We start from the raw sequence: 15,656 nt of genomic DNA on the forward strand, positions 1-15,656 counted from the left end.
CGCCTATTGGAGGAAGCCGAGAGGGGCAGGACGGCGCGAAGAGGACTGCAGAGCCAGCGGTAGGTGAGACCCGGGGAACCCGGCTGCGGTGCCAGGCGGCGGCGGGGTCGGAGGTCGTGGGCGGCCGCGGACGTGAGGGGTGTGGCAGGGTCGAGGGGCGGGGGCGGCCGCGGGTCTCCATTGCCCGAGCCGGTGGGAGCAGGATGGCCTGGGGCTGCAGCTCTCACCCTGGGTGCCCCGCCACAGCTCGGGTCGCGTTCAGGCGCCTTCCCGGGGCAGGGCCGCGTGCGCTCAGAGCAGGGAAGGCGGGCTCCGGGGGCCCCGGTGTGCGCGGGCAGGTGTCTGCTCAGGGGAGGCCGAGGTGGGCCCGCGGCTGCGCCCCCGGCCTTCGATGCCTTCGTTCGTCCGCCTGGGACTGCGCTGGCCTGGCATCGAAGTGGGAGAGATCTGAACAGTTATTTTAATGCTTTGATTTGGAAAGAAAATTTTTAGGCCGGGCGTGGTGGCTCACGCCTGTAATCCCAGCACTTTGGGAGGCTGAGGCGGGTGAATCACGAGGTCAGGAGTTCAAGACCAGCCTGGCCAACATGGTGAAACCCCGTCTCTACTAAAAATACAAAAAATTAGCTGGCCGTGATGGCACGTACCTGTAATCCCAGCTGCTCGGGAGACTGAGACAGGAGAATTGCTTGAACCGGGACCCGGGAGGCAGAGGTTGCAGTGAGCCAAGACCACATTACTGCACTCCAGCCTGGTCTACAGAGAGGGACCCGTTCTCAAAAAGCCAAAAAAAAAAAAAAGAAAAAAAGAAAATGTTTATTCATCCTGCCTTTAATTCCTCATTACAAGGCATGAATTTTTATTGTTTTTTTTTTGAAATAGTCTTGCTGTGTCGCCCGGGCTGGAGTGCAGTGGCGCCATCACGGCTCAGTGCAGCCTCCACCTCCCGGGCTCTCAAGTAGCTGGGACCGCAAGCACCACCACGGCACCCGGCTGTTTTTCTTTTTCTTTCTCTCTTTTTTTTTTTTTGGTAGAGAATAGGTCTTACTGTGTTGCCCAGGCTGGTCTTGAACTCGCGGGCTCAAGTGACCCACCGCGTTGAAGCCTGTGAGGTGGGGGTCCGTGTGGCTGGCTCTGCCCTCTCCTGTGGGCATTGGCGCTGCAGGGGTCCTTGTGTGTGGAGGAAATAAGGAGAGGACCAAAGTATGATTCCACGAATCACACGGTTTATTGTCAAAGAGAATTTGTTCTTGGGTTCACAGTGCTCAGAGGAGAAGAGAGGGGAGGAGGTGAAGACGCCTGGCGGGGAAGCAGGGCCTCCATGGATGGGGTGCATTTGCCGCAGGGAGGCGAGTGCCAGAATGGCCAAAGTCGTTGCTCCGGGGATGGAGCAGGCCCCTGGAAAGTGAGATCTGGTTAGAGTTCGCAGTGTGCCTTAATAGCAGTGGAGAGTGTGAGAGCGGGAGCTCTCTGAGAGGCGGGGACCAAGGACCAGCTCCCAGGCCAGCAGGGTATAGCTTGTCTCAAAGCATCTGCCCAACCTTCAAGTTGATTTGTATTTTTGCAGCCCAGCAATCAAGGTCAGTAACTCACAGAGCTAGGCGAGGCCACATCTCCTTTGGCAGTGTAGTGCCTTCCCTGGAGGTGGCATTCCTTTTTGATTTGCCTTCTGTGCCGGGGAACTTCACTTCCTCACTCTGGCCAGCCAGCAGTTTGGAGCTGGTTTCAGCGCCCCACCGCCCTGCCTTGGCCTGCACCCTGCCCCCCAGGGTGGCTTCTCGCCAGTTCCTGTCAGGCCTGCCTGGGCAACCAGGCCTGGGCACCTCCCTGTCCCTTGCTCAGAAAATCCACAGGCTGTGGGGCCCCGGGAGCCTGGTGCGCGGGCAGGAAACGAATCCTGGAGCACCAGCTTCCCTGCCCTGCCCGCCTCACGGGGTGCCTGGGGGCGTGCCTCAGCCTGCGGCTCCTGCAGTCTGTTTTCCACGCCTGGCCCTGAGCAGGCTGAGCATGGGCATGGAGTGACCAGCGTAATCGCATCCAGGACAGTGCCACATTCTGTGTGGTCCAAGGGAAAGCCTTCTCCAAGTCCGTGGCCTGCCCTTTCCTCTGCTGGGTTACTGCCAAGGGCACTGGGCCTCACTGCAGGACATGGCCCTCGAGGCTGCTGCCTTCTGGTTTCCTGGTGCCCTGGACACTCTTGGTCTCCCCATTTGGGAAGCCGACAGAGGATGTAGAGTGGCCTGTTGGAAAGGCCTTATGTGATTCTGGGCTGAGTCCCTGAGCAGCCCGCCGAGGCCGGAGGGGAGAAGAGCTGAGCTTCTCCCTCTCTGGGCCGGGCTCGGGCTGTGGAAGGGCTGCCAGCTCCCTTCCTGGGAGAGGCTGGGTGGGGTCCACAGTGGTCGTCCTGGAAGAAAGCTGTCTTCTGCTGTTGGCTGCTGAGACAGCTGGAGGCCACCGATGTTCGGATTCCCTGAGCACTCTGCCAATCCCAGACCCCCCTTCCCACTCTTTCCAGAATCCCCAGGGAGACACTTAAAGGAAATTAAACTGCAGAGTGCAAGAGATGCTTCAGTCAAGTCAGCCAGGAACGCGTGGGTCATCCCTGAGCCCCAGAGAGGTGAGTCGGGCGGGGCCCTCACCTGCCGCAGGAGGATGGCCTTATTTCTAGCACTTCCCACAGGGAGTGAATGTGGTGGGTTTGGGGGATTTTTCAAATGCATCAGTGTCTGGAATGGGTTCTAAGCTGCTAAATCATTCTAATTCTTAGAGGTAAATTACAGACATGTTGCCCCAGATAGAGCTCGACAGCTTTCCCTGTACAGTGAAGTATCTTCCACCCGCAGTGACAGAGCCCGGATGACACGGACACGGTGGCTGCTGTCACTTCCGCGGTGTGTGCCTTTGACAGGCTTTGAATTGAAGGCAAGTGCTTCAGAATTTGCATCCATCGTTCTGTCTTTCCTGGGAAGTTATTCATCCTGGTGGGCAGCCCACCGACAGAATGGATTTAGATCTACTGGACCTGAATCCCAGAATTATTGCTGCAATTAAGAAAGGTACATTTATTTCTGTTTACATAAGGGGTGTGGGTGGGTCTGTGCACTTTACATAAGGCAGGTTAACAAAATGCTGGCTGGCTAAGCCTTCCTCCCTTTGCCTACCCTGATTATTACACCGAGGGTAGGATGTACTGTGGGGTTTTCAGGTGTGTGTGTGTGTGTGTGTTCTTAACTGCATGGATTTCTTTCAGTTACTTTTATTTTTATCAGAGTAATACGTGCATATTGTCTAAAAGGTAAAATGGAGCCACATAAAGTCTTTTAGTGTTTTGTTTTTTGTTTTGTTTTGTTTTGTTTTTGAGACGGAGTCTTGCTCTGTCGCCCAGGCTGGAGTGCGGTGGCGTGATCTCGGCTCACTGCAAGCTCCACCTCCCGGGTTCACGCCATTCTCCTGCCTCAGCCTCCCGAGTAGCTGGGACTACAGGTGCCCACCACCATGCCCGGCTAATTTTTTGTATTTTTAATAGAGACGGGGTTTCACCGTGTTAGCCAGGATGGTCGCTATCTCCTGACCTTGTGATACGCCCATGTCAGCCTCCCAAAGTGCTGGGATTACAAGCGTGAGCCGCTGCGCCCAGCCGTTTTTTAGTTGTTTTTTTAAAAAATATTTACATCTGGGCTCCTAAATGTGTTTACGTTGTAAGGTTTGATTTGTCAGTGTTATTGATTATCCATGGACTTCCTATTGGGGGCGGTGAGGACTGAGTGTGCCTACACCTGTGTACCCCAACTCCCTCTTCCCCCAGCTCCCTGCCCATAGTTAGAACCTAGTTTGGGTGACATCAGCTGTTGGGGTTGTGACTGGTGCATACCTGGTGTGGTTCAACAATGTGGGGTGTGGGGGATCGTTTTCTTTCTTACAGCATCTTTTTTCCACGGAGTTAGCAAATGCTCAAAGCTTAGGCCCCACGTGCAGCCCCTGCCCCTGCTCTCCATGCCTGCAGCCCAGCTGTCGTCTGGGGACCCTCCTTCCATCTTCCATCCTCCCCCATCTCCCAGGGCCTCAGCTACGTGAACCTCAGCACACCATCTGTGGCGAGAAGCGGGAGTGCTCGTGGAGCTGCTGCAGCAACCTGGTGACTGGGCAGGGCCTCACTGTCCTGCCCTTCCATCCTTGGCTGTTGGTTTTTATCCTCCTGTTGGTGGCCTTGTGATCACGGCTACTGCCACAGCTGCAGACACGACGCTTGCAGACCAGGGACAGAGAAGGGGAATGGGCTCAGCCAGGGAGTTCCTTTCTCACCTGTGTCTCTTATCCAAAAACCAATGTTTCCAGAAGTCCCTGCAGACTTCGAAACTGTGAAAGGGGCTGGGGCCGTGAGACTTATCAGGGGAGCCGCCCCACCAGAGCCCTGATCCTGGCGAATCCTCAGGGCCCACAGAGCCCTCTGGAGCAGCCTGTCCACGGGAAGCCCTCTCTGCTGGATCTGGTGAAACCCAGGGGCGCTTTCTTCATCCCCACCTCTCCATCTCCTTGTGTTTTCTGTGTGGCTTTTCTGAAGATCCCACCAGTGGTTACTGTTTTCCAGCCTGACAATGGTTGTCTTTTCACTGCAGCGTTCGGCGCACCCATGTTGAGGGGGGTTCTGATGTAGCGGGTGTAAGTCTCCGTGGCCGGGCGGGGCCCTTCATCCACCACTGCTCCCTCTCGTGTGCGCTTCCTCGAACTTCCCTGATGGGCTGATCAGTCTGCAGCATTTGTCGTCTTTCTCCGAATTTGAAAGTAGAAAGTGATGCACTTATCTGAGTTCAAAATGAACTTTGCCCTCCTCCCCACATGGCAGGTCCTGGGGCTCTGCACCTCTGTAACTGACGCCGCCACCGTTCTGATTCGCACGTGCTCTGCCCCCTGCCCTGACTGCCCTGCACAGCCAGTGTTTGGACTTGGACTCTGCTTGCCTCCCAGCGCTCCACTCCCCAGGGCACGTGTCCTTGCCTGTGGCTCAGCCCGGCTCCGGGCCTGGCGGGCGGGTGCTGGAAACCTCGGTGTTGGTTTTTTGCTGCCCCTTTCTGGAGCACTGTCTCCAGCTGGCGTGGAACTGGGTGCCTGTCGTTTCTTCTTAGCACCTGGGACCTGCCCGACCCCGTCTTCTGGCTTCTGCCCCTCACATGAGGCTGGTGTCTGCCCGAGTGCCAAGACTCAGGGCGCAGTGCCCAGCGGCCCTTTCCCCTTGCCCGTGTGTCGGCCACACTCTGTCCAGGGTTTCCAGGGAGCAGGGGATCTGGTCCCTACCCACCTTGTCCCCAGAATTGGAAGCATGGTGGTCTCACAGTGCTCTTATAAAGCACCTTTTGTTGCTGTGTCACCCTGCATTATTACAGTCTGACAGTTTCCTGTGATTTATCTGTGTCATTTCAGCCAAACTGAAATCAGTAAAGGAGGTTTTACACTTTTCTGGACCGGACTTGAAGAGACTGACCAACCTCTCCAGCCCCGAGGTCTGGCACTTGCTGAGAACGGCCTCCTTACACCTGCGGGGAAGCAGCATCCTTACAGGTAGGTGGGTCCTGGCATCTCCCACCGGGGGTGACATGTGGCTCCAGCATCATGATCCCTGTGGTGCAGGGCATGGGGCTGTGCAGACTGCACCCAGGGATCAGCCTCAGGGCATGTGGCAGCTGCTCACGCCCCAGAGTTCCCATCTTGCTTGTCCTACAACCATGGGGCTATGGTCACAGCGTTGGGTCAGAAGATGTGTGAGGTGGACACAGAGGGGCTGTGAGGCCTCCTGGGGATCTTGCTCTGTGGGCCAGAGGAGGGGGTGCAGGAAGCAGGGATGAAGTTGGCAGTCAGCACCCAGAGCCCTTCAGGCTCTGGCAGGGTGGGAACGGTGTGAGATGCGGCCCTGGCCGCGGTGCCCCCACCACGTGTGGGAAACCAGGTCTTGGCAGCAGGGGGAGGTACCCAGTGAACCCCATGCGCCTGGACGGACAAAGTTTCCATCCTTGCATCTGATCAGGCCCCAGTGGGCAGCGGGGTCCGGGCATGAGCAGGGTCCTCCCTCCCCTGCAGGTGGCTCAGTGACCCGGGCCCCGAGGAGCATGCTGAACTTGGGGCTGCCGTGGTGGGCAGGTGCCACGGCCGCACACACAGTGCCGTGGGCAGAGCTCTGGGCAGTCCTCACAGGGTGGCCTGCTCCACCTGACCGGGATGCCCAAGGCAGTGTGCGGACTCGAGGGACGGGCTGCTCCTCCCGGCCCAGGCCCCAGGCCAAGAGCGCAGCCTGCACTGCGTGTCCCACCTTGAGCCTCCCCCTGAGGGGCTTCGGTGTCGTGGAGAAGCCTGTGTCGAATGGCTCGTCCAAGGCCCTTTAGCCAAGAGGCTGTGACCAGCATTGCTCTAGAATGGTGTCCGTCACAGAGCACTGACAGCATGGGGCGTGCACGTGTGTGCGCGTGCGGGAGCCCATTAAAGCTGCTTCAGAACTGTTCAGTACCCAGGGCGTCCCAGCTGGACGGAGCTGTGCCTTTTTCTGCACACGGAGGCTGTTAGGGAGCACCTGGGGGCTCTCTGGAAGCTTTGGCTGAAGGCATCTGGTGCCGCAGTCGCCCCATAGGGGGATCCCTGGGGGCATGAGATGGTGGCCCTGGGGCTCCCCCTGACTCTGCGTCTCAGGTGAACCCGCCCTTTCTGGCTGGGTCACCCCTCCCTGCCCTCAGCACCTTGCTCACCCCTGGTGACCACAGGCACCATTGCTCCAGCCACACTGCGCCTGGCATAGGCAGGCTGGCCGTGCCTCCCACAGTCCCCAGCTCTGCCCGCAGGCCCAGGAGAGCCAGGCCTGACACCATCCTTGCCCTGCAGCACTGCACCTGCACCAGCAGAAGGAGCGGTTCCCGGCCCAGCACCAGCGCCTGAGCCTCGGCTGCCCGGTGCTGGACTCGCTCCTCCGCGGTGGCCTGCCCCTGGACGGCATCACCGAGCTGGCCGGACGCAGCTCGGTGGGGAAGACCCAGCTGGCGCTGCAGCTCTGCCTGGCTGTGCAGTTTCCGCGGCAGCACGGAGGCCTGGAGGCTGGTGAGTGGCCATCCCTTCCATGGGGTCTGGGCAGGTGGGCGGCCCCTGCTGTGTTTGGGACAGCTTTCCGTTGAGGTGGGGGAGTGGCCGCCTCTTGCACCGTTCCTACCATTGTGTCTCCCTCCTCCTTCTGGTCCTGACTGCCCTCGCTCCTTCCAGAACAGGGAGGGGAAGTGAGGCTGGGCTCAGCTGACAGCGGGAGGGGTGGGAGGGTACAAACCCCACCACCAGGCAGCCTGCCCTGCATCCTGCCCTCAGCAGAGCTAGGCCAGGGGTCGCTGGCTGAGCACAGCGATGCCGGCCCAGGTTCCACACAGCTGCCAAGCCCGGAGTCCACAGAGCCAGCGGCACAGGGAGGGCAGCACGGCCTTTCTCCTGGGTGCCCCGCCGCCAGGCCAGGTATGCTCCTGGCGTGTCCCCGTGAGCCTATATAGCTCTGTCTGTGAAACAAGGGTTCCCTGCATTGCTGAAGCATTCAGAGCGTGCCTGCTTGGGTCTCTCAGGTGTTAAAAGCTCATGCCGTTTTAAACTGAGCTGTGAGTACGAGAGATGTTTCTTAGTAGCTCCTTAACTTTTAACCCAGTTCCCTGGTGTCAACGTGCAATTCCCACACTGTCTTAAACTCCACGTGAACACAGAGTGGCAGCATTTTTCATTGGTGGCGCCTTGGAGTGCACCTGCTAGGCTCACTTCCCACACAGGGCGGGACCCCAGGCCCTGGACCCACAGGCTGCGCCAGCCACCTCCTCACAGGCCTGACCTGCCAGCGGCAGTGTGGCTGGGAACCTCACCTCTGCCACCCTCAGGTCAGCGTCATCCCCGGGACCAAGGCTGTGCTGTGCCTGCCTGAGCCTCCGTGCTGGGTGGAGGGTGAGGGGTCTCTGACAGCACGGCTGGGGTCTGCTCATACCACAGGCGTTTTTGTCCCTGCAGTCCAGGGGAGGACACCCTCCTGTCAGGTGCCTGAGTCCCTGCAGCTGGTCTCGGGTGAGCCTGGAGACAGCCACAAGCCAGGAGGATAGGAGTTGGCCTTGAAAATGGGAGTCTCCCGCTTACCCCATGGAAGAGCTGCTGTGAGGTGGAGGTGGGACTCAAGCGTGCTCAGAACAGGACAGGAAACGCCCTCATTCTCCAGCATCCTCCGTGCCAGGCTTCATGCAAATCTGATTTGTGCAGTGACTCCCCCTGAGCTTCCACCCCGTTGGCCTTTTCAGTGAAGCCCACACTCCCCGCTACCCAGGGACACGGAAGCCTTAGGACACCCTCCCCGAATCCCCCGGCGGTGCCCAGCCCAGGGACTGCTGCGGGAAGAGAGCACAGTCCAGCCTTGCAGGCCGGGGGCAGGGAGGAGGCCCCGCCGTGACCATGTGCAAGGTCAGGGCTCAGATGTGCTTTTCTGGGGAAATGACTTCTTTCCCTAGATCCAATCTGAAGACCCTAATTTTGAAAAGAAAGTGGCAGGCAGGCTGTGGAGTGATTCTGAGTCCTGTGCTTAAGCTGCATGAGGCTCTCCCAGGCCTGCTGGGGCCCTGCCCACTGCTAGGCTGCCCACAGCGACCCTCCTGCCAGCTTCACAATGTCCCCATGGCTGTGCAGCCCCCAATACATGACCCCAACAAAAACAGGCTGCCTGGCCGGCTCCACCTGCTTCCGAGCCTTCCAGCCCAGCCTCTCTCCAGCCAACAGGATGGAGGAACCCCGGGGCCCCGACTTTCCTGTGGCCTCCTGACTAGGGGCACAGCCACGGCTAGGGACACTGGTGGGGAAGGGAACCAGCCACAAGAGACGTGGCCTCCCAAGGCAGTATTTGTACCTCCCTGGCCCCAAGTGGGCCAGATGCCTCTCAGAAGCTTAGTTCTGACACAGAATGGGGCGGGGGTTCCTGGGTGTCTACCTGGGAGTGTGGCCGCTGGGCCATGTGGTTTGTGTGTAACTCTTGAAGGAAGTGCCGGTTGTTTTCCGTGTGTAACTTTTTGAGGAAGTGCCGGTTGTCTTCCGAGCTGCACCACTTTGCATTCCTAGCAGCAGCGCACAGGGGTCGGGTCCGCCTTCTCCACATCCTCGCCAACACGTGTCTTTTCAAGCCGGCTGTTTGAATTGCAGAAGTTTTGAAAGTGGGAGAGGAAACACTTGCTCAGTGGGGGCCTTGAGTGTGGCCATGTGTCGGGGCCATTTCCAGAAGGCGTTGCCCTGATGCTGCCACTTGCTTCCTGCCCCGCAGAGGGGGGACGGAGGGGCACGGGGGGAAGGAGGGGCGGGGTGGGGCAGGAGAGGCCTCCCATCTGTGGCCATTCCAGCCCAGGGCCCAGGACAGGGGAAGTCCTTGCCTGGGTGTCGGAAGTGGAGGCCCAGCCCGTATTCCTCCTGAGGGGTCACCTGGTCCTGAGGTGGCTGCCAGTGGGAGGGTGAGAACCAACACCAGCCTCTTCCCTCCCCGGGCCAGGGACAAAGAACCTGCAAGGGGCAGAGTTAGAAATGGTGGGAGACGTCTGCGCTTGATTTGTGTGGCAGTCACAGGCCCGTCTGGAGTCCCCTGGGCACATCAGGCACTCTCACTTCCCAGGAGCCGTCTACATCTGCACGGAAGACGCCTTCCCACACAAGCGCCTGCAGCAGCTCATGGCCCAGCAGCCGCGGCTGCGCACCGACGTTCCTGGAGAGCTGCTTCAGAAGCTCCGATTTGGCAGCCAGATCTTCATCGAGCATGTGGCCGATGTGGTGAGTGTGGGAGAAGCCGCGTGACACCCCTAAGGCAAGCTGTTCAGGACCACTGGGGCAGGTAACCACCACGGCAGTGAGGTCTCACAGCGGGGCAGGTAACCACCACGGCAGTGAGGTCTCACAGCGGGGCAGGGAGAGATGGGGTTCAGCTCTGAACTCAGCATGGGTCATGGGGGTTTACGCCCGAGGAGCAGGTGGGGTCAGAGGATGGAGAGTGACTGAGAGGAACTGGCAGGGGAGGGGGCTCTGGCTGAAGCGTCTTGCCAGGACCCTTGCTGAAGGTGGGCCATGGGGATCAGACTGCCCCTGGGGACGGTGGAGGATGGACCAGTCAGCTACTGAGGGCGACTGGATGTGGAGGGCAGGGGTCCTGCTACCATCTCAGTAGGGATTGCCAAAACTGGGTTTCACGAGGACGAGCACAGATGGGCCTAGGAGGAGGCTCAGGAGCCTGACGGCAGTTTGGCCAAACAAAATCCTGGCCAGGAGTGGCTGTGGGCCAGGCAGGCAAGGCGGCAGGCTGCGACATCCAGTTACGTCTGAATCTTAGGCAGCTTTGAAGCGTGTTCTAGAATGAGAATGCCCATATTCAGATCACCTTTCTTCATGATCTGAAACTCAGATGTAACTGGGTGCCTGTACACCATCTGTCAACCCTGCCCATGAAGACGGAGTGGGGAAGAGAAGTCCCAGGCGGGTGGCAAGGGCCTCCTCTGGGCTGTGGAGCCCTGACCAGCTGCCCTAGGAGACCACCGCCCTGAGAAGGGTGGGACCTGCTCTCCAGGCTGCCGCCCTGGTGAGAGAGCTGTGTTGGTTTCACCCTTGCCTCTGAGGGGAAGACGGCCCTCACTGGAGGCACAGGGGCTCCACCTGGCCAAGGCCTGCCGGGCCTCCAGCTCACACAGGCGACCTTAGATCCTTGACCACTGCCTGGCTGCTGGCTTCCCTGCAGACACTGGCTGGGCTTGGAGGAGGGACCCATGGCAGGGCCTTCCAGAGAGCAGGGGCCACTCACGGGGGGCCAGTGGAGTCCGTCCTGCAGCCAGGAAGCAGGCGAAAGAGGCTGGGACGCATCCCTGCGGCTGGGGTAGCAGTGCTGTGAGCTGTCAGCACTTAGTTTACAGAGATCATCCCAGGAGGGAGAAGTGATGAAGTAGAAAAGATGCAGAAGAAAAGATGGGAAGTTTGGGAGTAAACCCCTGACCAAAGGCAAACAAGGAAATTCCGCCCTGTGCAGGGGGAGCGGCTGCCATGTCCAGCCCACCCTAGACGTGGCTGTGGTCTGGCAGAGCCGGTGGGCCTTCCCCCACTTCTTTTTATTATTATTTATTTGAGATGGAGTCTCGCTGTGTCGCCCAGGCTGGAGTGCAGTGGCGCGACCTTGGCTCACTTCAAGCTCCGCCTCCCGGGTTCACGCCATTCTCCTGCCTCAGCCTCCCGAGTAGCTGGGACTACAGGCGCCCACAACCGCGCCCGGCTCATTTTTTGTATCTTTAGTAGAGACGGGGTTTCACCGTGTTAGCCAGGATGGTCTCGATCTCCTGACCTCGTGATCCGCCCACCTCAGCCTCCCAAAGTGCTGGGATTACAGGCGTGAGCCACCGCGCTCGTCTGGCCTTCCCCCATTTCTGAGTTCTTATAGAAAAAACTTTGAAGTAAAGCATAAGGCATATAAACGTTTAATTTTAAAAAATGTACAATAAAATACATTATCGCACACAACATGAGGAAGTTACACATGGGAAGGGAGCCGTGGGCCCAGCTCATGCCCCAGGTCTCCTGGGAGAGGCCACGCCGCACCAGGGCACCAGCTTAGGCCCAGCCTCAGCCCCAGTCCCAAGGTCACGCCAGCCGTGTGGTCATTAGTATCGTGCCCCACGCACACAGACGCAGGAGAAATGAGTGAGCGCTGCGGCTCCCAGCCAGGGGCCCTCCCTGCTGCCCTGGCTGTCCCGGGCCAGCTCCGGGCCACACTCGGCAGTCCCATCCTGGAGCGGGGCCAGGTCGGGGTCACTGCAAGAGAAGACAGAAGGTCAGGGCTGGGCCACCAAAGCCTGATGGTGTTACTAAGTTCTGTTCTGAAAACAGCTCTCTGGGGAGCCCCCACCCCAAGTCTGCCTGGAGAAGAGGGTGTTGCTGGTTGTGGGCCTCCCTGGGGCCGAGGGTTCATGGGGGACCAGTGCATCTTTGGTCTCTGCTCTCTGGAGCACCAAAGGCCTGCATCTGGCACGGGGAAGGCCAGGGGTGTGGACACAGCCTTCTCTTGCATAAGCAGAGCCTGGTGCCGTTCCCACCCGACTACTCTGTGGGCCTTGGGCTTGCATGAGGGTGGGGCTCTCTGAGCCAAGCCCCTCTTGGAGGCCCAGCCGGGCAGCTAGCAGCAGTCACCACTTGCCCATCCCCAGTCCCCCCAGTCCCTGCACATGCGAAGTCCCTCCCTGGCCCAGCTGCCTGCTTCCTGGGGCTGCAGGCCGTGGAACTCACGTTAGCGGTGGCGTCTTCCAAGCCACTGCTGCTGCTGTCGTTTTCCACAAAAAGAGGCTCGGCCAGAGACGCCCTGGAGACGAAGCACAGACGAGTTTCACTCAGGGCGTGCAGGGCGTCTTCAGAGGTCCAGGCGTGACACCAGTGTGAGGCTGCAGACCTTGGATTTGAGGGGCAGCCTAGGGGCAGCTCTGGCCAGAGCTGCTGGCAAGGCCCATGGGACCTGAACTACCCTGCTTGGTGCCAGGAGCAGTTGTGCCACCCTCCCCCATCACCACAGCTCACCAACCTCTGCGGTCAGAGACCAGGCCAGCCATGCCAATGGCCGTGGCACCCACAGGCCACAGCGGCACCCAGAGGGAAGCCGAGGACACCTGCCTTCCCTGGGGGGCCCTCCCCTGGAAGCTCTCCTGGGAGCCGGTGGGCACAGGGCCGTTTCCACCCCTTGGCCAGGCCAGCTCAGAGCACAGGGCTAAGGCCTGGGTGCACGGGAGGCACTGGCCTTAAGGGTGTCTCCACCTACAGCCCCATCCTGACCCCCAGATGGTCTCCCAGCGTGCCCCACGCCTTGGCAGAGGCAGGCCAGACCTGACTCGCCTGAGTAACGCCTGAAGGGCATTAGGCCCCTGCCTTGCTGAGCGTCCAAAGAGGGTGTGGCCCAGGTGGTCATGGCCACCACGGGCTAGATTTGGTGGCACTGTGGCCAGGTCTGGGTGGTCTGAGCACCTGGCATGGGGCCACTGAAGAAGAGGGCTGGTTGCTGCTGACCTGTGAGGGGGAGAGGGTGAAACCATGGCAGAAGGGAGAGCAGACCCCCACAAGGACTCAGGAGCCTGGGCAAAGGACGCCTCTGCAGAGGATGGTGTTGGCATGGCCAAGGGGTGACTGCCTGGGAGGGCCAGAGGAAGGACATGGAGTCCAGGGAACCAGTTGTGTGAGCCTGAAGCTTCTATAGTTGGAGACTTTTTGGGAAGAATACAGAATTGGGCTCAGAGTTTGGGGACTGCAGAGCCAGCACTGTCAGTCCCAGGTGGGGAGGAAGGTTTTGAGTCAGACGGTTGAGTGACACTCCAAATGGGGTCTGGTCACCGGGGGCGGGGGCCTGCTGGCCAGCATACACCATGGCCCTGTCCCCACAGGACGCCTTGCTGGAATGTGTGAATAAGAAGGTCCCCGTTCTGCTGTCTCGGGGCATGGCTCGCCTGGTGGTCATCGACTCGGTGGCGGCCCCATTCCGCTGTGAATTTGACAGCCAGGCCTCCGCCCCCAGGGCCAGGCGTCTGCAGTCCCTGGGGGCCGCGCTGCGTGAGCTGAGCAGTGCCTTCCAGAGCCCTGTGCTGTGCATCAACCAGGTGGGCACCAAGGCAGGGGTGCACCCGTGAGCTCGTACTTTTAGCCAGGATGCGAGAGCAGAGCCGGTCTGGAGGTGGGGCGGGTGGCAGTGCGGTGGCCCCCGGCCCCTGCGGGTAGCAGCCTGTGCCTGCCCATCGGGAAGACCCGCGGCCGTTGCAGCTGACCTGGACTGTGCTCTTCCAGGTGACAGAGGCCATGGAGGAGCAGGGCGCAGCACACGGGCCGCTGGGGTGAGTGCAGCCGTGTGGTGCGTGCACCTCTGCGCAGGTGCCAGGGGCACAGCTGGGCCGAAGTGGGCGGGGGCCACCAAGCCTTCTGAGCACCAGCTCGCCTGCTTCCTGATTCTCAGGTTCTGGGACGAGCGTGTTTCCCCAGCCCTTGGCATAACCTGGGCTAACCAGCTCCTGGTGAGACTGCTGGCTGAGCGGCTCCGCGAGGAAGAGGCTGCCCTCGGCTGCCCAGCCCGGACCCTGCGGGTGCTCTTTGCCCCCCACCTGCCCCCCTCCTCCTGTTCTTACACGATCAGTGCAGAAGGGGTGCGAGGGACACCTGGGACGCAGTCCCATTGACACGGTGGCAGCTGCAGAACAGCCTTGCCTGAGAAGCCCTGACACATGGGGCTTGCGCCTTTAAAACGCTGTCTGCCTCGGCCGTGGCACAGCTGGGAGCCTGGTTCAGACAGATCTTCCAGGGCAGCGGTTCCACTTTCTCAGCCAAAGGTGGTGGCCACAGTCCCCCACCTGAGCTGGGGGAGCTGTTCCACCTCTCCCTGGGTCTGGGGACAGGCCCGGCTTGCTGGGCACCTGGTCCCCACCGCTGAGCTGGTCCTTGGGGACAGGTGATTCTCAGGGCTGGGGCCTGGGGGTGTCCCTACAGTGACTCCCTGGGAGTCCCCTGCTTCTGCTGTCCACATGGAAGCCCACCCGGGGTTGTGTCTTAGGCCTCAGGCCCCCTCAGCCTTGGGGCCCTGCCCGCGAAGGTCTCCCCTCCTACACGCAGGGCTGTCTTGACTCCCCCAACCCCTCAGGCCACAGCGGGGCTGCAGGCAGGCAGCTCCTCCTCACCCACCTCTGGGTCCTTGGATCCCGGGGGCCCCACCCCGGCACACACCGTGCCCCACAAAACTTCAGTGTGGTACAAGGTGGAGAAAGCATATCCCACCGACCTCCAGCTTCTGGGTCCAGGAGAGCCTGGGGTTGGGGGGGGCTGCCTTGACTCTAGTAGTGTGGCCTGTGCCAGTACCACAGCCAGACAGAGGAGAGCGGGCGCGTGGGGCTGGCACGTGACAGGCTCGTTCGTCAGTCACCTGGGAACACAGTTCTGGTGAAAGAGGATCCAAGGTTGAGAGAAAGGAGGGTCCCAGTGTATCCTGGCCCCAGGGGTCTGGGCGTCCAGCTCAGCCCTGGTGTGGCTGGGCGGCACTCTGGTGGGGAGATGGCAGGACTCCGGGCAGGGCCACCTGCAGACCCAGTCCCACACTGTGGCCAGGCCTTACATCTGGCCAGAAAGCAGAGCCTCTCAGGAACACAGCTGGCTGCAGATGCTGAAATATCCACCCAGCGGTCAGTGGCGTGGCCTCCCCATGGGCAGAGTGGTGACCCCCTTGATTCCCACCCACCCAGTGCCTCCACGTGCTGCCTGGCACCGACCATGCCTTTGACAAATAAATGTTAAATGGATGCAGTTCCAGGACCTGCTTCTTGCTGTCTGCCAGGCACTGCTCTAAGTAATTTATGCACATTGAAGTACGTTCTCCTCACAACTCCTGGGGATAGGTACTGTTACTACATCTCCACTTGCAGGTAGGGGAATTGAGGCCCAGAACTGCTAAGTGGATTGACTCCTCCCACAACCCAGAGGCAGAAATTGTCACCCCCACCCCATGTGCCCAGGGTGAGCCTGTGGGTGCTCCTACAGTGGGGGGGGGGGCTGGCACTGGTTGGGGGGAAGGTAAGGGGTAGGCCCATACTGTGCAGAATTTTTCTGTTTGCCATTTTCTAGGGTGGGACAATCCGTTGAAA

At 60.1% G+C, this 15,656-nt stretch overlaps 2 protein-coding genes and 1 long non-coding RNA gene across 22 annotated transcripts in view; 1 reads left to right on the top strand and 2 right to left on the bottom strand.

The window, feature by feature from the left end:
• Positions 1-15: 15 nt before the first annotated feature.
• On the top strand, positions 16-15,318 carry LOC105489820 (X-ray repair cross complementing 3). 11 transcript variants are annotated; one of them, XM_011754957.2, is made up of 9 exons: positions 16-59; positions 2,516-2,617; positions 2,844-3,056; positions 5,419-5,556; positions 6,865-7,077; positions 9,641-9,795; positions 13,422-13,634; positions 13,819-13,865; positions 13,985-15,318. In XM_011754957.2, exons 3-9 carry the CDS (start codon positions 3,002-3,004, stop codon positions 14,202-14,204), a joined length of 1,041 nt encoding a protein of 346 aa, XP_011753259.1. In that variant the 5' UTR covers positions 16-59; positions 2,516-2,617; positions 2,844-3,001; the 3' UTR covers positions 14,205-15,318. The 11 variants fall into 11 exon arrangements, with proteins under 11 accessions (XP_011753259.1, XP_070955608.1, XP_011753260.1 ...); XM_071099507.1 differs by having other exon boundaries at positions 2,909-3,056; XM_011754958.2 differs by lacking the exon at positions 16-59 and adding an exon at positions 64-113.
• On the bottom strand, positions 2,227-2,761 carry LOC105489819 (uncharacterized). The gene has a single exon (XR_011625474.1). It is a non-coding gene; the product is annotated as an uncharacterized lncRNA (long non-coding RNA).
• The window catches only part of LOC105489821 (kinesin light chain 1), a 73,356-nt gene continuing 69,161 nt past the window's right edge, over positions 11,462-15,656 (bottom strand). For 6 of the 10 annotated variants that reach the window (XM_011754977.3, XM_011754972.3, XM_011754967.3 and 3 more), the window contains 2 exons: positions 12,283-12,355; positions 11,462-11,811 (listed from right to left, as the gene is read on the bottom strand). In XM_011754977.3, the coding sequence (XP_011753279.1) occupies positions 12,284-12,355 (72 nt within the window). In that variant the 3' untranslated portion in view covers positions 11,462-11,811; position 12,283. Of the gene's footprint in view, positions 11,812-12,282; positions 12,356-14,800; positions 14,942-15,656 lie in introns of those variants that run through there. The other 4 variants (XM_011754961.3, XM_011754963.3, XM_011754964.3 and 1 more) reach the window with 2 other exon arrangements.

Source organism: Macaca nemestrina, chromosome 7 (assembly GCF_043159975.1).
Source record: "Macaca nemestrina isolate mMacNem1 chromosome 7, mMacNem.hap1, whole genome shotgun sequence".
In the NCBI taxonomy this organism is placed as follows: domain Eukaryota; kingdom Metazoa; phylum Chordata; class Mammalia; order Primates; family Cercopithecidae; genus Macaca; species Macaca nemestrina.

Coding starts and splice junctions, on each gene's coding strand:
- LOC105489820 (XM_011754957.2), top strand. CDS start 3,002: ATGGATTTAGATCTACTGGACCTGAATCCCAGAATTATTGCTGCAATT. Junction 9,796..13,421: donor TCGAGCATGTGGCCGATGTG/GTGAGTGTGGGA, acceptor CTGTCCCCACAG/GACGCCTTGCTGGAATGTGT. Junction 13,635..13,818: donor CTGTGCTGTGCATCAACCAG/GTGGGCACCAAG, acceptor GTGCTCTTCCAG/GTGACAGAGGCCATGGAGGA.